General features: G+C 41.9%; 1 protein-coding gene across 4 annotated transcripts in view; it reads left to right on the top strand.

Moving 5' to 3' along the window:
• DPP6 (dipeptidyl peptidase like 6) overlaps positions 1–27,831 on the top strand; it is a 566,701-nt gene that overhangs the window by 288,013 nt on the left and 250,857 nt on the right. Inside the window, exon 1 of one of the 4 annotated variants that reach the window (XM_087730220.1) lies at positions 14,835–15,284. The exons of 2 other annotated variants lie outside the window; for them this stretch is intronic. In XM_087730220.1, the coding sequence (XP_087586346.1) occupies positions 15,228–15,284 (57 nt within the window). In that variant the 5' untranslated portion in view covers positions 14,835–15,227. Of the gene's footprint in view, positions 1–14,834; positions 15,285–26,506; positions 26,560–27,831 lie in introns of those variants that run through there. One more of the 4 variants, XM_087730226.1, reaches the window with a different exon arrangement.

Here is a 27,831-nt window from a genome sequence, read left to right as displayed (position 1 = left end):
GGATCCTCTTTCTCTCTCTCTTGTGTGTGTGTGTTTTGCACTTTTTGTGTTAATGAAATCAAGATTTTCCCTTTCTTCAAGAAGGCCAGAAATTGTTTTTTCTTTTTAATGGAATTTAGGCTTCTCACATGTCTGACTGAGTGAGGAGTTTAAAGAAAGCTCTGTACATCATTCTTGCCTTAAGATGTTGTCGCACCTTCTAGCACCTCTCCAAACACGCCTGTCCACACTATCCTTTATCATAAATACTTTCCCTCTCTGCAAATGTATATTAGCCCTGAGTAAAAGGTTGATAACTCAAGGAAATCCTGGAAAAAACTGGCCGGTGCTATTCCTTAGTTTTTGACTAACTTGTCATTAGGGGTTGCTGTGATTTGGGAAGAGCTGCCTCACTTTACCCCAGCACTTACTGTGTTTCCATAGTGGGTAAAGAAATTATTGTTGGTTTGTCTTGTAAATGTTGAAAGGCATCTGCTGTTCCTCTGAGGTGAATGGTGAAATGGAAATTGATGCTGATAATAAACATAATTATAAAGAAGGTTGCTGGAAAGACTGCCGATCTGTAAGGGGAAAGTGACATTTTAAGAGCTGTGCTGTGGATCTGATGAGAATTGGTATTGCCTTTTAAACAGTCATACTGAGGCTGGAATGATATGTCTGATAAAGTCACACCCATTATGTGACATTATATTGCAAAAAGTTCTTTTTACATCAAATGTCCATGATGGCACAATGGTTTAGGTTGGAAATTCTTTCTCCCTATGTCTCATTTTCAGACCTCTGCATTTGGGCTTTCATTGGGTTTTGGGTTGGTTGTTTTTTTAATACAGAAGGGAAAGGAGTCAAAGACATTCCATTTGAAACCTTTCCTGAGTTCAGTAAGGCTTAGACTGGTCAGTCCAGACCCTCATCAGGAACCATAGGGTTGCAAAATGCAAAGAAATATGAATGTCTGTGTTTAGTACAAAGCTTCTGGCTTGACGTGCGAGCAAGATCTAGTCTTGCAAACAGTAATGTCAGAGAGGAAGAGGATGAGAACACATATTATTCTAGAAGATTCATGTTACCTGGTAGCTTACGTGCCAGGTGCCTAGACTGAGGTCACAAAATATCAGCCTTTAAATTAGAGAAGGCTTTGTGCAAATGTCAGTGGCAAAAAAGTCGAGTTGAAAATAACATTAAATAATTACTGTGAAATTAAAGGACTATTTTGAAGTTGTAATTGAGTTTGATGCGTCATGATTATGTTACTGGTAGCAGTTCATGGCTCATCCAACGTTATTATTGTAGAATCGATGTTTTCATTTAATGTTTTCTGGATCATTGTAATCTTCTGTGGTACTTAATTGAATAAAACACAAGATTCACTTGGAATAGATGCAGATACATAGTACTAAATTTCTCAGAGGAAGAATGTTTCCACTTTGTTTAACCCAAAGCATTAGTTTATTTGCAAATGTAATTGATACTGGCTTGAAGAGCATTCCTAGAGTACATTAAATGGGACAGCCATAACAACAGTATTAGATTTATGGCAGATGAGTGTAAATAGTGCAATATTAACTGTAATGGATTCTGGACTGTAAATACGCCATCGTGTCCCAGTATATATGGATCAGGAGTCTTATTCATGAGTGACTCTTTAGATGTGCATTGTACGAGAGCAAAAAAGTCCTGTACTTTGAATTACCTCCTGATTCTTAACACAAAGCTGTACATTCCTATAATGCCGAGCGGCAGGGTAAAGCCCAGGTCCTGGCCCCCAGCAAGGCTGCAGTCTCGGTGTCCAAGCCCAGCGCTGCAAGGAGAAGCACAAAGTTGAGTTCAGTGGAGGGTGCATCAAACCTCAACTGGCAATGGAGGACTGACAGAGGCTGGAAACCTGTGTGGGGAACTGCACTTTGCCTAACCCAAATGGAAATGTAACAGAAAGGAAAAGTATTGAATAATGATGTGAACCATTCAAGCTTTTTATATCTAGGAAGGGTACTTTGAAACAGTTTATGAAAGGATGGGGAGAGCTGCAACGCTGCACACGCAGAAAGAGCCTTTTAATGGAATGCCTCAGAAGTGAGTACTGGAAAAAGAAATGTCTGTCCTATGTGGATAGAAAAACTCACTAATAGTAAAAATGGTCTCTTTAGGAACAGACAGCAGCATGCTGGGCAGTTTACAGGCAGAATATTCTTCTTGGGATTGTAAGTTATTTTCAGCAGAGTCTGTTGTTCTGTTGGAAACATCTCCAGTCCAAAGCACAGGGAACCCTGGGCTGTGCGGCTCCTGGGTGCTGCTCTAATACAAATAACTTTTTTTAGAAAAGTTTTATTTTTCATTTAGTTTCATTACAATGAATTCCTAATATGTTGACTATATAGATTGCACACAACTATACTACAAAACTATTTTATGAATAGATGCTTTTTGGTTTTGACTTGAGCACACAAAAATAGATTTTCATTTATACTGTGTTTGCATTGCACTTCTCTGACTGTGTAAGGAAGCTTTAAAATTGATGTGCGTTGCACTTATAGCCACTTATAGCCACTTTACAGAGCCAGAGTAATGTCAAGGAGCTTTAGTGCCTGGGAGAAGAAGATGCATAGGATTTTGCCAGGATGGAAGCTCTATCAGCCTTTTAAAGCAATCAGGTGTCTTTGATTATAGAACTTTCAACCTTATTTACAGTGCAAAACCTGATGAATATACTTAAGTTTATGTCTCCAGAAAAGGATTTGTCTGAGGTAAATTAACTACCCCTTTTTCTTCATGGAAGGAAAGTCAAAGTGAAGAAGCATTCTGGTACCCTGCTCCGCAACACATTGTGGGCTCCACTCTTTCAGCAAAGGCCTTCATGTATCATAAGGATTTATTCTACCATCTATGTTTGTGTTAACTTCTGTTAACATGCCATACTCTTATTGGGGAGAAAATTAAATCTTTAAAAAAGGTTTCTCTAAGGGAACTGCTCGAATTCTATGTTGCTAAAGAATATATCTGTACCAAAGAAAATGATACTGCAGAGTTTATTTAGCAATGAGATACAAAGGAGTTCATTTTTATTACAATTCATGTCATCCTAATGGACCGGATGATAAGAAAGCATTAAAGTGTAATGCTGGATGGACTATAAATTACTTTATTTGCCTTCTACAACTACCCCATGGGTAAACCAACAATCTCAGGCTACTACCTCACTGGTAAGATAAACTATTGAGTCAGGTGTATGTCATTGTGCTGCCAATACTATCTGAAGTGAAGTCATTTTGAAGAAAAGACTAAATGAAAGCACCCTTTCAAGACTACAGCTGACTATTCTGCTATTTTTGTAACTTTTAATCACATGCAGCCTGTCTCTGGCGTCTATGAAGGGGAAAAAATGTTGAAAACAGATTAATCTGTTTTGGAAAGCTTGTCTCTTGACTTCATTTCTGGACATAATTAAAAGCCTGATCCGTTGGTTAGAATTTTCCCATTTACTTTGACTTTTCTTTGACTACTGGAACGGGCAAAGCAATCAGGCAAAGCACTGCTGTAGAATCCTGTCTGTTAAAGCTTTGTACAATAGTTTGCCTTTCACACTGAGCTCAGATTTACGGGCAAGGATGAATGTGTATACTTTTCCCATCAATCTGTTATGCTTTCTCCTCGTATTAATCCTTTCAGAGTAGCTATCGTTTGTTCTGATATAACCAAACTACAACACAAGGTGAAAAGTAGTTAACCAACTATTCAGTGCTCTGGATTGCTTTATAACCCAGATGGAATTGATTTTTTTTTTTTTCTGCTGGCCAACTTCTATTTCCACTATTCCAGGTTCTTTCAGCTTAAGCCTCTAAATGTCCCATTCTGCAGCCACTTCCCACACCAGCAGAAGTCTTGATCTGTAGAGGAGAACAATAGAAGTGGAAACTCTGCTGATTCCATGAGTAAATCTAAGCCATTAGCTACCATATTATCCCTGGAAAATATATCCAAAAGACTGTCTGTGGGTAATATTTACAATATAATATTTGTGTTGCAACTTCTTTTTTCCAGTGTGAGTTCATGTATGAAGGTGAGACTTCATAAGCTTTCCAAATGCAACACGTTGCAGTTGCAGATATTTCACAGGCAGAGCTGGGCAATGACCCAGGGCTTTGCGGAACACATTGTTTACAGCAAAGCCTGATGCGAGCATGTGGTATTGATCTGCTATTGCCTCCTACTGCTGACATTTAGCCAGCAGGTTTTAAGTCCTTCTGCACCTCTTCTTGTAACTAGGCCATAGGTTGGGATAACAGAAGGCTTGGCTGACAGCTGGAAGCAGGAGTGGGCTCAGCTTTTGTCTCTTTGAGGGCATTGTTGTACTATAGCATATTCAGGCAATCACACGTGCCATTTGTATCTGTGATGTACATGTGATCTGATTTTTATCTGTATACATATGATGGGCACAGTACGTATGTGTAATTATGTACATAGATCTATGAGGTATGTGAATGAGAAGTGCATTACTTATTTGTGACAAGCACCGGTTCTGCCTGGTACGCTTTATCACACTCCAGCTCAAATTTCATACTTGTATGGTTTCCTAAGGGATATATGTTCAGGGGAAAAAAATACACATTCTTGCATAGCTTTTTTTTTAGCTCCTAGGATTTGTAGGAGTTGCATAGCAATGTTATGGAACTTTCTATTAGTCTCCAGATATCTGAAATTCCCATCCTTGTGCTATTTTCTAAACTAAAGGAAAGCAAAGTTGGTTGTTGGGTTTTTTGTTTTTTTTTGTTGTTTTTTTTTATGGAATAATTCAGAGATGTGCTCATTTATTCAGCTGTAGGCTACTTTGAAATGTTTGTGTCATTATTTCTTCTTCGCTGTCTTCAGAATATGGTAAAATGGAAAGGTCACAGATACCATATCAAACAATAATATGGTGAAAACTGTCACCTGTGAGTGGTATAGAAAGGATTGATTTGTTGATTTGGGTTGTGTGGGGGAAGGTATGATTAAGTATATCATGGTAAGTATCTGTGTAATGTTTTGGGGAGGCTGTAATGTATTTTATTCATATTCACAAAAAACAGTGAAGCCCTGCAAAGTGTAGTGGAACAATCTCAAAGTCATACTGAGTCACTCTGTGTTAAGCAGAAATCCTCAGTCCCTTAATGAATGCTGCTCACCACTCCTGGGACCCTACAGCAGTACTTAGACATCCAGAGCAATTACATGTACCCAAATCACTGCCACTTGCTCTTACTGCTTCACCCTTCCTCTACCTGGCTGTTAGACCTCAAAGGAACAAACATTTTGGATGAGAAGACACAGGGAATAGTCTTGAACCCTGGCAAGAGACTTTTTGTGCTCCCTGGACATCCCACTTCTGCTGCTGCTGCTGCTCTTGTGCCGCTGACAGTCGCAACCTTTTAAAGCCTTGTTCTTCCTTCCAGTAGGGACAGGTGGAGGCAAAGTTGAGGCACTCTTTGTCATTTCAAGTAGAGATGTGAGGGCTTTCACACCACCTCTGCTTGCAGCACCTCAGGCGCTGTGCAAGCTGCCCTTGCTCCAGCTCTGCCTGAGCGTCCAAGGTGGCATTGCTGAATACCTGCTATGTCTCTGTAATTAATGAACATTATCAATACTAAGTGAAGGATGTCTTATCCCCTTTTAGAAGTCTTATACTGTGCTCAGAATCCTACTGTTCTCCAGAAGATCTTAGTAAGATGTATAGGATGTATAGATCTTATTCTGCAACCCTTCTGCATCAATTCTGTTGTGTTGCAAGCAGATAAAATAAATGGATGGGAACAGGACCTTGCCGCTACATTACTTGAATTACTTATGCTGTTTAAGTTTGTATTCAGGCAGTTATGTATTGTACGTGTTTGCATATCAGGCAGTAAGATTTCCACTTTCTTTACTGTGTCATCTGGTTTCAAGTGAGTTGGGAATCTAGTTTGGTGCAGTATTCTCAGAGTTGAAGAGTACCCCACTGGGGCAGCTAAAACAAAGTCATAGTGCTAGCTTTTTGAAAAGCACCTCTCATTTGCTGAAAACAAAACCTCTCAAAGGCGCTCCAAGTGGCACACCAAAACTGCTGGTCAATTTTTAAAAATTAGAGCAAGGCATTGTTCTGGTTTCTGTTTGCTTCATCACAAGGAAAGTGGACTATTGAGGTTGTAATAAATCAACTCCGTTTATCCCCTTCTTTCTCTTTTTTAATAAAGACATAGTTTTACCTCTGTGTTAGGTGTGCTGGGTAGGCTTTTCCAGTTGGCCCATTTTCCAGAAATAGCATTTCCACTAGAGGGCATGCAAAATACTGGTAACAAGTTTTAGCTGTCCTCTGCTTTAGAACATGTACTGTGCAAGACCAGCAATCCAGAAAGATGAATGCTGAGTGGGTACTGAGGCACAGAGGGGGAAAGTGAGTGAAGTGACAAAGCTGTGCACCATTTGTTTCATCCAAGTAGGGAAGCAGAGTTATGCCTAAGTGTTGTTTTCTGCCTCCTTCTTATGCCTTCAAAGACTTGAGTACAGGAATCTGAAGATACTTTGGTTTTGCCTTCTCCATAAATAAAGATGTGAAGCAGACAGGAAGGGCCTTGGATCCCTTTGTGCCTCTTTTAAAGAAGACAAGTGTCTGCAGTGTTTTCATTGTTCAGACTCTTGAAAAGGCTATTTTGGGCTGGTGGAAAAGCTTAGCTACCATAGAGCTAGTAGGAATGTAGCAACATACGTTTACCATAACAGATTTCATCCCAAGAGATCTAGAAACGCTTGAGAAAAAACACAATAGTATACAAAGACTTGCAGCCATCACAGCCCCCCACCAGTAACTGAGGGCAGGGAACACAGGTGACCACCACAAGCCATCCAGCTCTGGAGAGCATTTTTGGAAGGCAGTAAACTCCAGTAAAAATACTAGTGCAGGTGGCAGAGCTGACACCTTTGCCCCTCTTGGTGTTGATCGGGAACATTTGTGAGAAGTTATCATGAGGCTATCATGGTGTTCAATGGGTCACCGCTCATCAGGGTCCAAAGGTTACACCCTTTGCTACAAGTGGTAGCAGTCCCAAGGAGATCCTCTCCACTGTGTAAAGCTGGGCTCAGCCCTGCCCAGCCTACAGGATACGATGCAGCCACCCATTAGGTTTTACCTTCAGAAACTGAGGACATTTGGTCCTTATGCCTGCATCACTTGTGAGACCTCATCAGTTGTGGTGGTGTAACTTCCAACTAAATATGACGTCATTAAGATTAATGTATGTTATGTGCATCTAGCTGCTTTAACAGTGTCAGTATTTTGCATAACCTCACTGTTGAAAGTGTACAGATCGTGTTGTAAGTTCAAGTATTTTTTTTCTTTTTTTTTTTGTTAAAGCTGATATAAAAGTAAATGAAAAATAACAACCATTGCAATGAAAAGTGTACTTCATAAAACAAATGCTTAAAAAGCCACTTGCTCCAGCTGTGGCTTTTATGCATGAGGATCTCTCAGGCAATTGTATGTGCTTACATAAGAAGCCTTTCACAACATTTACATTTAAACCGGTCATCATCTTATATGCAGATCATTTATTCATCCTATAAATCACTCTTGCAGCTAAAAATGAAGATGAGGCTCTCTCTTTTCCAAGCAGTAGGCTGCTAAATAGCCTGATATATTTGCAGCTGTTTTGAAGATGGGGATTCTCTGCTTGACAGTAATTTGGGGGGGTTATGTTGTCTCTGTTTTCTCATCACTGGTGGTCTCTCTTACATTTTCAAACCTCGATATTTGAGTTACAAAATATTATTGTGGCTATTCTGTAAAACTTATGTTTAAATAAAGCAGAAAACAAGTAGGGAGCAAAGAAACAAATGCTTCCACTCCTAAAACAACAGTTAAAAAGAGCCTATACTGAATCAATGAGGAAGGGATTCAGCTGCTACCCAGAAATAAGGGGGGGGGGGGGGGGGGGGAAATGTCAGTGAAGATTGATCCCTAAGATCACGGGGAACAGAAATACTAAGCCAGACTGTGAGGAGGCAAACTTTGAAAAACCAATTTGGAGATGATTCACAGCTGGCACTGAAGTTGGGGCCTCAGAAGTCTCTCTCACACAGATAAACAAGCGAGAAAGAGGCATCTGTTGCATTACAGCTGCCAAGGTCACACCAACAGGAACAGGCAGAGGGGAAGAAAAAAGCCAGCGGTACGGTCTGTATTCCTTGCAGCGATAACACAATGCCAAACAACGATGGCACTGCTAATCATGTGCCTTTGAAGCTGGAATGATGTATTAAATATATATGCTGACTCAAAAAATAGCCCCAGAGTGGATTAAAAGTGATGTTTTTGAAAAATATAATCCACTTAAACAGGAAAGTCTGACTATCAGTACACGTGCTTGATCTTTGGAGTAAGGAAACCAAAGTGGATACATAATCCAGAAGTGAGAAGGGCACAAGTACCTGCTGTGTTCCCCAGAGTCACGCTGCAATTTAGGCAGGAAGATGCTATGCAAAACAGCTCTAAGCTACGCACAAGCAAGCAGACTTCTTCACAGCTTGCATTTCAGCATTGTTGTATATGTTTACCATGAACTGTGAGGTCCTGGAACTTGGAGCAGCAGTGAGAAATGGGAAGCGGTAGAATATAGTGCTTCAAGTAAAAGTGTTATAATCGCTTTAAACCACCTTCTCATGCTCAAGTTAAAAAAAAAGAAAAGCAACTTAGTGAGGCTTTAGTAATGCTCAAATAGCAGCAAACTATGGGACTGTTATACAGGTCCACAAATCGTTCTTGCAATGCCCATCGTCTCTGTGTCCTCTGCTGCACAAATCTGCTGTCTCAGATAGCAGGAGTTCTCAAGCTTGTAGGAACATTTTGAAGTGTATCCCCTGTAGGAACTGATATTCATGCAAATAACTAATTAATGGCATTGACTAAATAAACTGGATTTGATCTGTTAAATGAAAATACCACAACAAATTGCTTTCTTAATGATCTTTGTCATGGGTAATGGAAATGTGATATATTTTTATCTGTAACTATATTCATAATCTATTATTGCCTCTAGCATGTTCAGAGAACCTTTGGAATCCAGAAAATCATCCATCTGAGTGGATCCCCAAGTCACAGAGGTCCTCAGTGGAGCCTCTGAAAATTCAGCTGGACATAGAGACTGCCCCATGGCTAACCCTTGGCAGAACCAACATGTTGGAGACAACTGGAGAGGGGTGACAGTAGCAGGGCTGGTGCAAGATAAAGCTAATTAATGCACATCCTTAAAGGCTAAAGCTTTTTCCCCCTTTGTAAAAAAATAATTTTTGGGATGCCCTTTAACAAGCTGAGAAGTCTTACCAAAAGATGGGGATTAATTTGGAAGAAGATTAAGTGTTTTTGTGGTTTTCTAACAGGAATCAGGGTTGAGAAGCAGTACTGGGGATGGTGTGTAAGCAACAGAGATGCTCTGCAGCCTTTGTAGGAGTAGGGCTGATGTCAGCGGATCTGCCATCTAAGTGTTTCCAATTCCCAATTCCAACTGGGGACATTGCTGTGCAATAATGTGATATTACTGTTGTCATATTCTTGGAGAGGGGCAGGGCACAAACTGTGCTTTCAGAACAAAACAAAATTGAATTCTCCCTCTCCAAAGCTTATTCAGATGAGCACAGAACAGAGACCTCCAGAATGAACAGCCAGGATGTCTGGCTGCTTTTGAGGCATCTAAAGGCATAAACTCCCATAAAGAGAGTTTTTAACCATGCAACCCTCATGGTTTTACAGCTCTTTGTTCTGCTTTGGCATCCCCTGTATGAGGAGGGGGATCCAGAAGGACCTGCAGCGGAGGAGCACAGATCCCTCTGACTCACTGCATCTGGGCCATAGAGGCTCAGAATGAAGAGGGGCTGTGCCATTGCTTTTTGTATGGATAAGATGTTGGCACTGGGGCTAGGGAGAGTGAATTGGTCACCAGCATGCCTTGGCACATCTGTAGTACCATGACGATGCCGGGGACAGCTTGCTTTGTACAGACCATTCCCCCTTGTTCCTCAGTCTTTGATGCTCTCTAGGAAAGCTGGAATGGTGGGGCAATAGGGCAGCTGCAAATGTATTAAATCAGCCTTGAAGATTAAATGGATTTAACTCTTTGGGAGTATGCCACTGGTCTTAGAAGAGCATGCATCAGGTAGACCTTATTCTCTGGTAGTTGCTGCAGGAGCTGCCAGGAGCTGCCAACTTTATGTCCCCCCATCCTGCTGTCTGCCCCACTGGAAGGCAGCAGTGATGCATACTGAGCACTGTTCCCCTTGCATCCTGTGGGCCTGTTTTGATCCAAGCTACATCAGTCATCTTTCAAATGACTGAATGCTAAAATCCATGGCTACAACATTTTTACAAGCTCATCTCACCTTTCTTACAGTGGATGTCTGTGCTGGCAGACTGTCTCTCTTCCCGAGTTATCTTACTAACATCTACTACCTCCATAACACTGTATCCTAAAAACTGTAGCCCTTAGGACTTTTCCTTTGTAAGCTACCTGTGAGTAGGTTTTTCTGTTGTCACAGCTTGCCAGAGTACATGCTTTCCTGGGCCACGTGTCCTCCCCGAACTGAAAGCAAACAAGCCAAACCAATGGGAACTGGTAGTGAGTGTGAAGCTCAGAGGGACCGGCTGTACAAAAGCAAATCGTGTGATGTGTTCTGCTGGAGCTATCACATTACCACACTCCAGGTACTAATGGTTTAGACCCCCTAAAAATTTCAGATACATAGCTCTCCTGGTCTTTATCTGGAGAGGGGAGAACATTAGCAGACTGTGCAAAGTTATAGTTAATCAAGTAGAATTCATTTCTACCTGTTCTGCCCACTGGCTTCAACTTCCTTGATGTGGTAATGAAGGGGGAATAAATAGCCCAGTGTGGTACAGCTGGAACCCCAGGTTTCAAAGGAGCAGAAGGGTTCTGCATCCAATAACTATACCTGCTGCTGCTGGAGGCTTATTACTGCCCTTGCTTAGTCTATACTCCCTTGAACAGATGCATGCCGCTGGAGGGCTCCCCACGAGCACAGGCTGCTGTTGGATTTGGCCTCTGTAACATGGGAATGCTCTGCACTGATTCCTGAGATCCCATTGCTACTTCCCATGAAGGGGCTGCTCTGCATCCATGGACAGCAGAGACCTCCACCTGCATGGAGGGGCAGGATCAAGGATGCGCTTAGTGAACTAATCTGCTTAAAAATGTTTGGGAGCAATAACAAACTGCTTCTTTCCCTAGCATGCATAGCTGTAATGCATGGTCATAAACAATGAGTTCCTAAGAGTTCATAGGTCTTCACGGAGATGACTTTTTAAAGTTTTAGTCCACCTTGTCTTCCAGAGCCATTGCAGCATTAGTTTCCATTTGCAACAATCTTTGAGCATGAGAAAGCTTTGAAGTGGTGGTAGAGATGCTCTCCAAGAACTCCTAGGAGCATTTTGAGAATTATCCCAGACAACAATCCTGTTCCTGCCAGTCTCAGGAGAATGGAGCACTTCCCATCTAACAAGAAATGTGCTAGGACGTGTGTGACTAATTTGTTACAAGGTAATTAAAAATTATCTGTCTTACTGCAGCACTGCATGATTTTGTTGAAACAAGCACCCTGGGTGAAGATGAGTTGAGAAGCTGGAAACAGTTCCTTTCGCCTGTCACTGGTTCCTCTCCTGATGGGAGCAAAATGGCTGTCTGTCCTGCCATGGTGCTGGAGGAGCTAATTGATGTTGAGTGTGGGGATGCCATTTACATGGTTGTAGTTGGCATTTTGAACATGCATCTTGGTTAACAAGGAGAGCTGTCTGTGCTCATAGCGGTGCTCCTGAGCTGTCCCAGTGGTGCCATGCTGTGGACTACATGGATTAATGGAGGATGCTCATGGCAGGAGTGCAGCTTGTGTGACAGGGAGCAAGCCTGGAGATAGACCCTGCATGTAGCCCTGGAGGCCAGTGGAGACGAACGTATTGCAAATGATGGGTGGTAGGGGATGAACAGCCTGATGCATCTTCAAACCTGGCAGGAAGGAACAATGTGCTACCTGTATCCCTGTGATCTGCTGGGAAGCTGTGGGGTGGCATGGATGGGAAAAGTCATATTCCCAGGGTCCTTATCTGCCAGTGCCTCCTGCAACACCCTAAATGGGACTGTCTGTATAAATCCTTCTGCCTGGGCAGCTGCTGGGGTTGGCAGATACTGATTCTTGTCCTGTGATAGGGGTGTATTAATCTTTCATAAGTGATGACTCAGCCAAGCAATAAAGTTGGTACCCTAACATAGCACAGAGGTCAGGATGGATGGCCTCAGCCCTGCTAATATGTGAGCAGATTATTCTGTGCCTGTTGGTAACAAGTATTTCTGAATGGCAATGGCCACTGCTTCCTCTGCTAGCATCTCCACAGGAGGTGTTTTGCAACCTCTGAACCCCTTTGATCAAGGGAGGATGGTGGCAGAGAGCTGGGGGACATGGTTGTCCCCTGCTTCCACATCCTCCTGGCAGTGAGCATGAGCTGGTGGCCATCTGAGAGGATGAAACCCTGTGCACAGGTCAGGGGTGACAGAGGGGTACCACCGGGCACTTCGATAACATCAGGATAACTGCCAAAACACTGGGATGTGCAGTGAGAACAGCCAGCATTATAATGTACCTATGTAATGAGGCTAAGCCATATACATTTGCATAGCTAACTGCTGGACTAATTAGCAAAATTAACTTCTTATGTGTCCAACAACAAGCTTATTGGAAAAAATCTACATTGTAAGGAAGAGGGGCCATTTCCAGAAAACTAGTGAAAACTGTGTGTCCTAAATTGTTAACTGTGAAAGAATTGAATATGCATGGGGACAGCATGCAAGGGTAAATAGAGAGGTACAAATATACTTATTTTCAATAACAGTGCAGTTAAGTTCAGTGATTGCCAGCGTAAGTACTAAGGGGTCAGGGACACAGTGAATGGTCTATATTTTGAAAGGGATCTGTTTTGCAGAAATTTCCAGGATATACTGTAAAGAAGTAAAAAAAACCCAAAATACAGTTTTATTTAGTTTGAACTCCTCTTGGAAAGAAAAATAGCAAAAGTGTGGAATAAAGCAAGCCTTCATTACTACCCACAACAGGCAGAAAAATAGACCAAGCCAATTGGAAAATTCAAACTGATCCACTTATACAAGACCTTGAAAGCAATTCTGTTCTGATGGCTGAGGAAAAATGTATGAGCAAGAATAACCTCACTATAAACATCTACAAAATATTGTGACTAAAACTATTGGGACTGAAGAGATGAAATTGCAATGTAAGCTGGGACCATGTCATAGTATAACCCAGCAAGAGGTTGACACAGGCTGTTAGATTTACATGTAAATTATTGCTGCTTCTTGGAGAGGTGCTATTCACTTTTTTTTAATGAGCTCTTGCCTGGATCCTGGTGCCTGAGACCAGGCAAGCTTGTCCAGTTTCCTACCAGCACAATTCCATGTTGCACATCTTTTATGTTGTAGTTTCTATGAACTGATGTGATATGTACTGGTGAAAATGCAGAAATGCTTAGAAGGTCTGAGTGGTGGCTAGTAGATAATCTCTAGGAAAACTTGGCCTGCTATTGATCTGTCCCTGAACAAAGGATCAAATTTATCCCAGGTGTAAGGAGAGATTGCCTCCAGTGGAGTTGCACTCTTGGTGAATGTGACCTTGTATAATAAATCTGTGCTGTAAAATTGAGGATCAAATGGGGCATAATCACTTCCTTGTCAGATAAATACTCTGATACTCCCTTTCCTTAGCGGGTTATCTGCAGAGTCAGCAGAGATCCCACTATAACATGAATGAGAAAACATTTAGCTTTTCTATAGCGCTACAGCACAAAGGCGAGCTCTGGGCTTGATCCAGCCCAGTATGTTGGGTACTCTGCGAAGGAGGTGAGGAGGGCAAAAGCAGCAACATGGCAGTTTCATGTCACCTGATGTTGAGGTGAGCTAGGGCTTGCATCAGTCCCGAGCAAATATTGAACCACCTTCATGCTTCTCTAGGTTTTCTCCAACCGTGTAAAGTCCCCTGGGGATTACTGGAGAGCAGAACTTGCTTTATGCCTCATGCTCAGGAACACCCCGTGTCACCCCATGCTGACAGTAGGGTGGGCGAGCAGGCTAGCAAGGCTTGTTTGACAACTCTGCTGTGTTGGAGAGATCTCTGTTATGGCAGGGAGACCATGGGGAGCGAGCTCCGGCAGCATGGAGCGGAGCAGGCAGCGCTCTCTGGTGTGTCACCCTGCAATGTGACCTACATGGAAGCTGCAAGCACGCAGAAATAACAGAAATGCAAAGTGGTCTCCGTCACATCAGGGACATGCAGAGGGCCAGGGGGAGGCTGGGGGCATATTTTACGCTCATTGAATGTGCCACCTTTTGGCAGTGAGGCAAGCAGCTCCCCAGGGAGTGTTGGTGCTGTCTGCGTCCCATCGGTGGGAACCTGCTTCCCTGGGAGTGCACACTGCATCCTCCAAAACTGTGCTGGCAGTGGGGCAGAGGCTGCCCTTGGCACAGCTTTCCTTCATAGCCGGGGACTGCCAGGGCATTGCAACCTCTGCAAGTTGGGAGAAGATGAGAGCGTGTCTGCCAGAAACTGCATCTGCGGGACTCCCGTCACTGGCATCGTGGGGAATGCGGGATTTAATTCCTGAACGCCGAGTGGCTGCGGCCCCTTCCACCCCAGCTGCGGGAGGGGAGATGACTGCCGAGCTCCGGCTCTGCACATCGCCAGCGAGCGGCACATTGTGCTACAAGGCGGCCGGTGCATGCGCAACGCGCGGGCTGCCGCCGTGGAGGTGGGGAGCGAGGACCACATCGCTGCCTCCCGGCTCTGAGCTGCCAGTTGCTGGTTGCCAAGCAGTTATCATTGTTTCTGTGACGATTGCAGAGGCTGTTGCTAATTGAAGAAGCCCCCACAGCATCATTCTCTCTGCTCCTGCTTCTGCTTTTATTTGAGAGGCTCAAGGGGGAAGACAGCTAGACTAGTGCTTTTTTACATTGCATTTTTATTTATTTCTTTTTGTGGGGGTGGGAAATTTCTCAGCTGGTGATTAAGTGATGGACTAGTTACTCATCCTTATCCCTTTAGTCTTTGTGTGTGTGCGTGTGCGTGTATGTCTGAACACACACAGACAAGCTTACACACACACACACACTCTGTAAAATCCTGTTTGCCACTGCAGTGGGCACAAATAGGTGAGCATGACTACAGCCAAGGAGCAAAATGCATCAGGGAAACAAGCCCAACAACAAGAACAGGTAATGCTTATTTTCCTCAATTTCAAACAAATACAGATTTGCATTGTATAGTATAGCTCTGTGTTTCTTGTATGATTATTATTTTTTCTTTTAATCTTCTTGGTTTGCATTCCTAAAATTGTCAACTGAGTCACCAGTCAGTGGCAGGAGGAAAGTACTGTGTAGCTGGGTTCAAGGTCTGCTTTCTCGGTGTGTGTGGAGGCTGGGGGGGGGGAAGCTGAAATTGTGCTATTTTTAACAGCCTGTACCTCTTGCTGAAGGCTACAGAGGTTTGTTCTGTAACTTGTTCCTTACGTGCATGTTGGGGGGACAGGATGGGGGGATGGAGGCCCCTTCCCACTGGAGGAAGGGGGTAAGGCTTTTAACAGCCCCTCTGCAGATGGATATAAAATTGCAAAAGTGGGTTTCAGCTTCTTACTTTGTCATACACTTTTGGGAATTTTTTTTTTGTCTGACATTTTCTTGGAGGGACACTTCAGAGTACAGTGTATGCTCAGGCTGTGCGTGTGCAAGCAGTGATGGGGGGGAGGAAAAAGCAGCTGTAAGTAGGTATAACTGCCATTGACTTTGGGGAAAATTGCAGTGCTCACACTATAGCTGAACTTGATTAATTTTCTTTCTCTTGGTAGTTGCTGTTTGTGTTTCTGTAGAGGTAGAAAGTTAAAGACTTGATTTTCTCTGCCATGCCTGTTTTTTAGAGGTTATTCCTATCTGACTGCACTTACCAGGACAAAATGAAGTCAAAACTTTCCCTCTCAAAAAGGCAGTGGGTGGCAGAAGAAGGGGACATACCCTCAGCTGTAAAGGATAGGCATAGTTAAGAAGTGGTGGCATAAGGGAAAGCCTGGTTGCGATCTCTGAGCCCCAGCTGAGAATGGCAAAGGTTCATGGGCTCCTGGTGCACCGGCGGATCAGCAGCTCCATCCTCCTTGGCACCGGCTTCCCCTCCCCGCGCTTGGCCCCATGCCTGGGGGACCACGGAGGAGCCCGTACGCTCCAGTTCTTCAGTTCTCGTCGTCTCCTTAAGACGTTGGAAGTTCACCACTTTAATCTTTGGTTAGGACAGCACGGGAGGATAATTTAAACAGATCTCTCAGGGCACAAATTAATTCTTAAAATAGTTCTTCCTGGCTTGATAGGCTGAGAGGCTCGCATGTTGTTTTTCTTTTTTTTTCTTGCTGCTTTATTTTAGGGAATTGGGGAAGGGAAGAGCATGTGAAGGCACCACAAGTAGTATCATATAATCTGCATTTTCAGGGTGACATTTTACTAATGGCCAAAATAGGCTTGATGGTTCAGTTAAAACAAGAAGAAAACAACTTTGATACTGAGGGTAAAGAAACGGTGCCTTCATCTAACCTTCCATCTGTTGGGCTTCTGTGCTTCTCTGTCCATTGCTTTTGGAATATGTATTTTTGTCACTGCTGCAGATTAAAATTAGTCTAGCTGTGTTTCTGGGAGGCAGGGCAAGGGTTTATGTATAAGTGCCTCTTCTGAACAAAGAGAGCTGTGGGGCTGTCCCCTCCTCCTTCTTCGAGCTGTGTACAAGTGTTGGGGTTTGTAAGTCACGAAGTGTAAGTCAGTTGCCTTTTGTAAAGGAGCGTTGTTTTTGTTTCAAGTAGTGTTACCTGCCTAATGCCATTTTGCTACTGGCATGCCATGTCTTTGCTACTTCTCTCTTCCCTTATGAAGTATAAAATGCCCAGAATAGGTCTTTAGTATTATGCAGAGTCTTGACTGAATATATTCTATAACTGATTGAGTTGCAATTATACCCATATGGTACACTTAAATATGCTGAAAGTACATGCTCTCTCAGCTCTGTCCTAGTGTGAGCATGAAATAGAAATATCAGGCATATATAAATATCAATGATCTTGATGAATATTAATGTTTGAGTCTGTAAGCAACTTTGCTCACTCCCATGATTTTTTGTTGTTCTTGTTTTCACAATACATTATTAGTAAAATGGCTTAGCCATGGGGGGTCGAATCCAATCTGTGTCCATTGATTTGAGTGCACTTTTATCTTTTAACATCAAATGCAGATCTAAACCCTTATTTTATTTAAAACAGTTCATAACTGAAGAAAGGCTCTATCCAAATTCTATTTCAAGCTGAAATTCTATTTCCAGGTTAGTGCATATCAAGAATTGCTTAGGTTTTTTCCTTGCTTAAAACTGATCAAGAAACTGAAAATTGTAGCTGGGAGAAAACTGAAGGCAAAGTGCTTGTCTGTCTATAGAGGACTGAGTCTTTTTCAGAAGCAGCTGCTGCTGTCGTAAGAGATTGTGACCGTCCCTTTTCTGTATTCCTTGCTGTGACATCCCCTGGATCCAGAGACAGGCAAGTAACACAGTTGGCTTAAGTCTATGCTGTGTCCTACCATGCTAAGCCAAACAGAAGCTGGGCATGAAAAGACACTGCAGGAACAGGGTGGGGAAAGTTTGAAAACATCTGCAGAAGCTTTACGGGCATAAGTTTAAAAATCTAATTCAGCCCCATGTGTCTATATGCAAATGAAGGCATATTCTGTCTTGAGATTTACAAAAATTAAAATAATTAGAAAACGATTGGGATGTGGAGATAAGCAATGCACTGCCTTACCTGCTTGAAGCCAAGCAATAAGCATCCCTTTCTTCCCTTTGTTAATTAAAAATGTTTCTATACAGTTTCTTTCTGATAAGCAATGTTGCTCACCTCCGTGTCAGTTAAAATACTAAAAATTTTAATCATTTATCTCCTTGCTTATCTGTTTCATGAGTCTGAACTTTAAGTCTTTTGGGCATCATGTACAGAAAACATTCTGTAAGTGATATGTAATACTGTCTCTTACTGTCAAGCTGTGATTGCTTGATCAAGATATAAGTTGAATGCAGTTGCCTCTGTATGCTTAGGTGCTTTTGACACAGCTATGGTTTCTTGTTCAAATGGCTGGAGTTGGATACCATGCAGTATACAATGATTACAATTGGCTTTCTGCTAGACCCAATGCTCAGAAGTCTGTAGAAAAGCCTGCAGACACTAATAGACTTGGGATCTGACTCAGGAGGACTAGTGAATCTTGTTCTCTGTCTTGAGGATTGTTAGCTGGATGTGTGAATATACCATTAAAACCGCTCCTCCATGAAAAAAGGAGAAGAAAATAACAACAACAGGTCAAGTACTGGGTCAACGTTTGGTAATTTACACTGGCTGAACATCCTTGTGTTTTAACATGAGCCTGTAAATTTGTTATCTTAGTTTAGCCCAATTCTTGCTACTTTTAATGGCCTTTGGGAATGCAAATAGCTCTACAGTCATACATAAAAGTAAAAGGAGGCTGTTTTTTTATGAAACTGTGGTAATAGGCATAATGCTAAAATGAGACTTTTAAGTATTTTAAAAAATGAGTCAGCATATCTAGGATAACAGGATCACAGATTCTCAAAGAACACCTTTTATAAAATGTATTTAAAGGGTTGATTGGTTAATTGGGTACTTGAGCACTCAGAATAAATGGTTGTTCCCATTTCTTTTGCTGTATAGAGAAGAACTGTCATGGACTTACAAGGAGTGAGATCCTGCTCCAAAATATGCACGTGTCCTAGACAAGGTTGTTAATGATTATTTGCATGCAGCTCCATGTAAAAGACCAAAAATTAAGTAAGGAGGCAAAATAGCTTGAGGGCTGCCTTTTATTGAAGTAGGCTCCATGGAGGAGTGGAGTCAGATCAATAGAACAGTTCTGCCTATTAGCTGTCATTAAGGTAATCAATTTTGAATTTTATAGAACAGATGGAATTCCAAATAATAGGTGTCTTCAAGTGGAGAGAGAACATTTTTAACTTGGAAAACCTAGGCCAGACTCAGGAATAACATGATGGAAAGATTAATATTTCATGCCCCTAATGTTCCCCTGCCACTCTGTACTTCACAGAAATAGCCTGTAGTAAGTTGAAGAGTGTGTACAGTTGGAGTATCTAATATACTATGCTGAAATTTGCCTCTATTTGAGTAAATTTATCCAAATAATAAAAAAAGGGTACACTTTACGTGCATTATGCAGGCTTTTTCCCTACATAGTTATAATCCAGGTAATTCTGGGATTCCTGTAGCGAGGGGTGTCAATTCCCATGTGCCTGGCTGTCTTCCTTCAAGGTTATAACTATCCTCAAGCATTGTGAGCTGAGTCCTATGCTGTTACTTCATTCCCAGAGTAGTTAAACTAAAAAATATGGGTGTGTTTACATTAGGAAATAGTGTGGGCCCACCCCATGAGGATGAGAGAGATGGTATTGAGGTCCCAAATACACATTTTGGACAGGGGGTTATTTCAAGCTAGATCCAGACTGGTGTGAATGCTCATTAGTGGTTGAACAGCATCTTCTCATTTAGCTTCATCCAAAAGGAAGCCAGTTTGTGTGCTCTGAGGCCACTATAAAATGTGAGTTAGAGCATGGTAGATGGGTACAACTGAGAGATTTGGTCAGTAGTGCAGTTCTGAATTGAACAAAACCACCAGATGTGCCTCACGTCTTTAGCAGGGATGGGAGACAGAGATAAATGTAACTTCATATGAGATATGTTCCTGTACCTGAAGATATCTTTAAATGTTAATTTTTTTTTTTTTTTTTTTCTGTGAGGTGTGACTTGAAATCATTCCAGATCTGCTGTGCTTATCTGAGTGCTGTCCAGCAAATCATCATCCCTGGGTGCCAAATGTCTTGGTTAGTTCAACATGCTTTACCTGAAAGGCTGCAACAGTCCTGATTCTCTGAGACACTACAGCCTCCTTACATCATGTAAGCAATACAAATTGGCTCCAAAGAGTGCAGGATCCCTTCATGTTGTAAACAGGCTGTAGTGTACAGCAGGTTCAAGCACATATTTTAAGTTCTGAATTTTATCTGTTGAAATAGGGAAGGGACTTTGCCCTTTTATTTGTCAATACCATCCCCGGTGTATGCTAGACCACAAAGAGCCACTACCAAATCCTCTATGTTTTCTTAGCAAGGTTCGAGATTACGCATTGTAACTTTATGTTCGGAAGCAGACTGAGCTGTGAATGTGTTACAAGAAAGCCCTGATTTATGGTGCCATTAGCTGGCACAGTCAGACTCCCCACTGCAGCACCCCAGTGGCATAAAATCCACACGAAGGAATACCTCTGCGGTACCCAGATTCAACAGTGGGCTGAAAGGAGCTTGGCCTGCAGCTGTTGAACAGGTGGGAGTGAGTCTCCCAGGAGATGAGCTAATTTAGCATATTATCTCAGTGACTTGTGATAGCAGAGCTCCTATGTTCTTGGCTAGAGTTGAAAACTGTCATATCCCAAAGGTGAGTCCCTGCTTGTGAGAATCCCTCATTCTCACTGACTTGCTGCAACATTCTGGCTCTAATTATTACAGCTGTGCAGAAATCAGGGAGCAATGTCCACTTTTGGAAGGTGTCTACCAAAGAGAAGGGAAAGAGGAGAAACCTGCTTCTGACTTGCATAGAAAACAAAGGGGTTTTTTTTTTAGTTTTAATGGAACTGTTTAGTGTTAGTTGTTCAAGTGCATAATTTTTAAAAAATAAAATTGTTGATATGAGACAATACATTTTTTCTTGATAACAGCTCTGTAAATTACATATCTTAGTGTAGACCCAACACAGGCTTTCTCCAGGAAGTCATAGAGAACATTTGTGTTTCACTCTGTTAATGGCATATCTGATCTATTTCTCAAGAGATTAAATTTCCGTAATAGTGCTCCTGAGAACACTGTATTCAAGAACATGAAATTGCATCAAACTGGCAGTCTTTTCAAGCTGTTAATTTGCCATGAGGAATGGAGGAAGCTAAACAATGGGGAGGGGGAGACAGAAATGGAAAGGAGCACATTTGGTGTAAAACTGAAGTCTCAAAAGGAGAAGGCTATAGAAAAGGTTCTTTGGTGTTCAGTACTAAAATGAACGTGCTTCTGGAAGGCCTCAGATGTGTCAAGACCGCATTATGGTTGGTGATCTTCTAAGCACGCAGCTTCTAAGGGTTGGTATACTTCCACAGGATGCTGCTTGAGATTGTATATGCTTTACACTCTGGCTATACCTTGACAGGTCAAGTAGGATGTGCTCTGCCACTTGTCCTTGGGACAGTGTTGGTTAACTGCTTCTCCCTCCATTCCTGGCAGAGATACCTTGTGTTGCAGTCTTTCTCATTAAGTCTTTCATTTGCTGTTGGATCAAGACAGAATAATTTGTCTCTGAAGTTCATCAGTTATCTGGGGGTCATGAAACTGTGCTTGAACTCCACAAAAAAAAAAAAAATTCTTAGATTATTTTTTTTTTAACTCTTATCTTAAAGCATCTGATGCTTCATTCCAGTTGTGGTCCATTAGCAGTGCTATGCATTGCTACAGCCATTTAATGAACGATGGTTTTACCTGCTTTCAGTTCTTACGCCTTTAATGCTGCTGCTTTGTGATCATTATCATGCATTAAGTTGTGGTGAATCATGGTCACTTTGGACAATGTGAGAGAAGGTAGCACTTTTTAAATGATGTAGAGTACAGTAGTATCTATTATTTATGTAGTTTATTCTGTGTGTTTTGCACTCAAGTCTTTTGTTCTCTTGTCCTTTCTGTTTTCCTTCATTTCATCCTTTCTTTTGTCCTTCCATCCTTCCTTCTCTGATTCTTAAGTGGGATTTAAGTAAGTGAAATAGATTCAGAGAAAGGAGAGGCCAGCAGCAACAGAACAGGAAAGCTGAGCACACTCTTTCTCCGAAGGGCTGCTGCAGATATGGAGAAGAACTAATGGCAGAAGTAAGAGGAGTGCATTGAGCAAGTTTGCAAAACCTTTGTTAAACAGAAATTTGGAGAGGGACCTATATTTGAAGTCAATGAAGGTGATCAAGAATGGAAGGGTGAGTTAGTATCAATTTCTGATTTAAGAGCAAATTTTGAGTGGGATTATCAGGTGGCTTTGCATGATGGTTCAGTGGTTGGAGCATGGAACTTAGTGCTTCTTGTGCTGCAGACTTCTGTTATGGCTTTGAGCAAGAGTGTTAGACATAGGTCCTCGGTGGCAGTCAGCAGCTGCTCTTCTCCTGAGATGGTCCATTGCCACCTTAAGCTGGGAAGAAAAAAAAAGACCTAGGGGTTTCCTGAGGATAAGTACATGAAATATGAGGTTCTGAGATACTGTCATAACTCAGGCTGCACAAGTAAGTGCCTGAGATACCAGAGAGATGTACTCCTTGACATTTAGAGAATGTAGGGAAAGGGTCATAGGAGAAAACCTGAAAGTTAAAACTCCTTCTGAAGACTTAGATATGAATAAGACTTTCAGCAGAAAAAGATCAAGATAAAGGTAAATCCTGGCAGGAATTCAGACAGTTATAAGCAAACTTGCAAATGAGAGAAAGAGAAAATGCATAGAATTTTTGGATTGTATCTGATTCTAAGACTTTGGGAACTAGAAGCAATTTTAGAGTTCGAGCTAAGACAGAGATAGATCTTTCAGCTCTCTGTTGCATAATGCACAAAGACCTGTTCCGAGAAGGAGTAATTAAATTTTTTTTCAATAGGAATACTGCGGTGTAATTAGGAGACATAGAGATGAAATGGAAAAGTAAATGTGGGGATGATGAGCCAGTGATATGTGTGGTGAAGGGTGAAAACAAAACCTTTCAGAAGTGGAAACCAGATGCTGAAGTTTGGGGCCCAGGAGGTTGATGGCAAGCATCTTCCTGCAAGTCAGGATGAGCCCACAAGCCAAAACTGAAGCCCAGAGCCCGGTACTTGTAGAGAGAAAGCCCTGACAAAAGTTGTGGAAGTTGTGGAAAGGATTTTAAGCACGATGGAAGTGGAGAGGACATGGCTACTTCCCACCACCATTGGTGAAAATCCTCCACAGATCAAGGAAAATGAGAGAGGAGAAGACGAGTAGGCTAAAGAGTAGCTATTAACTATCTGGAGGAGTTATGGAAATTACAGCAGAAGTATCACTGGATTTGGTAGTGAAAGAGGCTTGTGGAGGAAGAAGAAGCTGCAGGTAGGCAGCTGGTTCATAAGGAAGCAGGGAGCACATGGCAGCAACCTTCCCTATCCTACAGGGAGGCGGCAGCAGGAGCACTGAGACAATGGAAGGAAGAAAATCAGCTATAATCTTGTTGTACAGGGTTGTGGTTAGGGTGATGGCCCTCTGCACCATAGCCAAGTTGTACAGAGCTGCAATGATGACACTTGTCATTCCCGGGAACACATTTGGTGGAGGATCTCAGCAGGCTTTGCAACCTTCCTGAGGGCTCGCAGTGAGGGACAGTGGCTGCTCTCCATGCAGCATGTGGGTGATGTGGTGGCACCAAAGGAGGAATGACTTGAAAGGTGAGGTCCAGCTGCAAGCCTTGTGTGACAGAGGGAGTTCAGAGCACTGCCTCTTCTCTTGCCTTTGCTGGGCCTTCATGTTGTGGCCTTAGGCAGTGCTTTGTCTCAGCATCTCCATCCTGTAACATGCTGGTAACTCTTTACCTGCCTGCCTTGAGGGAAGAGGTGAAGATGGCTATGTTTTTGCCAGTTCTCAGATACCTTGTGTCTCTTCAGAAGTACCCTGCCTTCAAAATAAGTACTTAAATAACACATTAACTAGAGACACTGATTTCTTTTCTGTTGCATTGGGGGTGCAGTGGGGAAAAAGCAGCAGCTGTCTTTGCCAGGGAAGATTCTCAGAAGAGCAAGAGGAAGAAAAGGGTTAAGGTCCTCTTCTTGTCCAGGGAAAGGGCTCTGCTTCCCTCATTGTCCCTTGTATTACCCATCCCTGAGTGCCCTGATTGCCTGTGCCCTTCCTGCTACTGGAGGAAAGCTTCTTTTTGACAGACAACCTGTGTGCTGTACGCATGATGTATGGTAACTGGCAAACAAGCTATGGCTATTACTCTTATGAGGTATTATTTTGTGATGGAAACTGCAGGTGAAAAGTGTAGATAGACCGTAATTTCTGAGAGTGGGATTTGTCCCAGTCTGCTGGACAACATCTGGTCACAGAGGCGTAACAGGGACTATGTTTTGGGATCTTGTCTTGTTAAATAGCCCTGCATCATGGCTGTGTCACTGGGCTCTGTGGCCTTGGTGGAAGAGGCTAACAAAAGGATGGGGCAATCTCCCTGCATCCATGTGAGTGAGGAGTGCTGTTGGAAGGCATTTTCTTGTCTCCATGACCACCTTAAAAAAGCTGAATTGCAGATGATCACGTGCAGAGGATAGGCTAGTTTCATTAGAATTGCCATGTGCTGGGATGGAGAGAGCTAGTCGCTGGGATCCTGATGAGTCACCAAGGGAGCAGGAGCATCTAGACATCATCTCTCTACTGCTGCCTAAAACTTGGTGTGTCTCTAACAGCTCTTTGGTGGGCATACACACTGCCACCATCCCTGTCTGCGATAGCCTCGTGCCCTCATTGCATCTGCTTTTACAGGTGTGAATACGCAAATCTAAGCTGAGTGGGAAATCATGCCCTGAGTGTGTCTCATGGTAAAGGAGGATGAGACAGGCTGAAGCACTTACTTAAGAAGAGTTGAGCTGAGCTTACACATGAAATGATCATGTGAAAACCCATTAGAAAGGGGAAGAGGAAGAGTTTGAGTGAAATAGTAAAAACACGCAAATTTGAAGGCTGAACTGTTGGTTGGTTGGGTTTTTTTTTTAACCCTTCAGCTTACATCCTTACCTTTGTCAGTCTGAAAATGAATGGCTGTTGCTTTTATTTATGAAAACTAAAAGAGATAAAAATAAAAGTAAATTCAATATAAAGATTCACAATGCTTTGACTAAAGTAGTTTATATTACTGCTTAACTGCTGCTGAGCTTGAAATTGGAGAGATAATAAGCCTTCATCTGAAGCAATTAGTCTGCAGTTTTTGACTTCATTACCTTCACTTATGTCTCTAGCCAAATAGTTACATGCAGATATTTAAGGCTTAGTTGTAGTATATTATTGTCAAAAGTGAAATCACAACTTGGACATTAATGTATTGTTAATTTAGCTTGTCAGAGATACCATAATAAACATGTAATTGACTGGGGGTGAATGTATACAGTAGCATATTATGTGGAATGTATTTTGGGTCTTTAATTTAGCTTAATCACACACTGTGACCAACCTCTCAACTCTTTTTGTGTAGGGTTTAAAGGGGTCTGATACTTAATCTTAATGTGGTTGTAGGAATTAATGAATGGTACATTAAGTTGTTACCAGCCTTAAGTATGCTGACAGCCTTACACTTTTATCTTTCTGTTTCCATGGCCAGGAGCAAACAGGTTATTTTCAAATGCATATGCAGCATTTTGTGACTACTGGTAGAGAGAAACTCAAGGGTGTACAGGGAAAACATATTGCAACTTATCCCGTATTAAAATGAGAGAGAGAAGAGACACGAAGTCATGGGTTTTTAGTTCTACAAAATGGTCTGTGGCAAAGCAGATGATATAGCTTGAAGGACGTAATAAGCAAAAACTTCAGGCTTTTTATTATTCTGAGATACTGTGGTATTAGATAAAATGGAGGAATTGCCCAAGGTGCGGAAGGATAATGAAACTTCTTTTTTTTTAATTTCCTATTTTTCAGATTCTGTAGATGCCATTGCACTGAGTATAATAAGCATTGAGTGCTCCTTGTAGCAGGAAATTTGTATCTAAACTTTGTTTCTTCTATTTAAGAAATCCTGGCACTTCACAGTTTAGTAGAATCTAATCATACTAGCAGCCTTCTTTTTTATAATTTTCATGTCCTAATATCTTTGATGTAAAAGTTAATTTACAAACATTGCTGAGAATGTTGATCCATTGAATCTAACGAGTATTTGAGATTAATCTTTGTGAGCTTAATCATTGGAGGCTTCAGTTGCATTAAATTGAATTCTTTTCCATGGTCTTTTCCTCGTAAGGTATAATCCATGGGTTTACATGGATTATATTCATGCTTGACTTTGCTGTTGCAAGTCGTGTTATAATTAGAAGTTTTATTCCAACACTCCAAGATAAACCAGCTAGGTAAAACAAAGAGCAGTTGTGAATGTATGGGACAGCAAAATCCAAGGAGAAATTGATTGAAATAGCCCTGGAAAGTACTTAGCACATAAGGTTTGTCCATTAGTAAAATGTATATAGATTAGGAAACGTTTTGACTTTCCTTGCTGAAGGCTTTTCAGTCCTCTCTTGTTCAAATAGGTATCTCTTGGGAGGACTAGCTGACTTCAGTTACTGCTCATCTGCTTGAGAAATGTTACCTTTCTTCCCATAATGTCTTTAAGGTTGATAGTAAGTAAATAGATGATGTCTTCATTTGATTTTGTTCCTTGTTTACATCCTGGGCTTTCCAATGCCCTTCTGGGAGATTAAGAGACTGTGCTGTTATCTAGTAGGCACCTTTCACTCAAATGCATTGAGGAATTCAGTGATGATACTGGGCTGCATGTTGACAGAGTACCCCTGTTAAAACAGAGAACTTTAAGAAATTCTGGAAAGTGCATGTATTTGAAATATGATGAAGAGATGTTTGGAGCAAGTGGTCAAATTGAGAATAAACCTATTGACTTCATCAAGCCTTGAGCTGGCCTCTATACTATCTTTCACTAGTCTGAAAACCCTTACATAGAAAACTGAGGCTTTAAATCTACAAGAGCAACAAACTTGTAACAGTTTTATTCCAGCTGGTCCATTCTGTTTTCATGTGGCTTTTATGACAGAAAAAGCTGAATATTGTAATGGCTCTTCTCTGTACAGTTTTGTCACGACAGGGAGAAATGCTTCTTTCAGAAGTCAAATTTCTCTTAGGTCCTCTGATGTGTGAACTCTGATGGAGCTCTGTCTGAGAATGGACTTCAGGATTAGGATCACAGTATAAATCAGGCTGTGTTTACATGCTGGAATAAGCCTGCAAGCCTGGTCTCCTCATCATTTGTTTCAGAAGATTTATTTTAGCACCCATTGGCTCTCATCCTCTTGCTTGTGAGGAAATACTGTTCACACTGGTCTTCTCCTGACCTTGAGGTGGGAGGTGACTAGAATGCACTTGGGGACCAAGTAGGTCCACTGCCAAACCTCCATGCTAGATAGTGTTCTTCCTGTAAATTCCTGTAGGTTCCTATAAATTTTAGAACTTCTTCAGTCAGTTATAATGCTCTTAGCATCTGGGTGGGTCAGTAAATAAATTGTCATCCTGTATGTCATGCCAGAAGGGAGCAATTTTAGTTTGCTCTTCAGCATCCTGGTGTAAATTCCAGAAATACTACAGCTATCAATGGCACACAGCCATTGTCACAGGCTAAGCCCAGATTTTAAGTCAGTGTTCATCCTGCTGTAAATTAGAGCTTTTTGAAACTATGATGCATAGGTTTTTTTCTGTAAAATGAAGTTCATCTGTGCAGCAATAGTCCCACTAGATTGTCTAACTTAAAATATTTTTGGGAGACCTTTCAAATCTCTGTGTTGAACGTGTTTGAACCATAAACCTAGTTTTACTTAAGAATTTATGTGCATCTACATTAAAATGGAAAACCAAGAAAGACTGAAATCGAGATTTGATGGGAT

The sequence above is a fragment of the Nipponia nippon genome, unplaced genomic scaffold (assembly GCF_047370975.1).
Source record: "Nipponia nippon isolate SJK-2023a ecotype South Korea unplaced genomic scaffold, ASM4737097v1 scaffold_1, whole genome shotgun sequence".
NCBI lineage: Eukaryota > Metazoa > Chordata > Aves > Pelecaniformes > Threskiornithidae > Nipponia > Nipponia nippon.
Note: the sequence above shows the minus strand (reverse complement) of the source record. Positions and strands in the feature narration are given on the sequence as shown.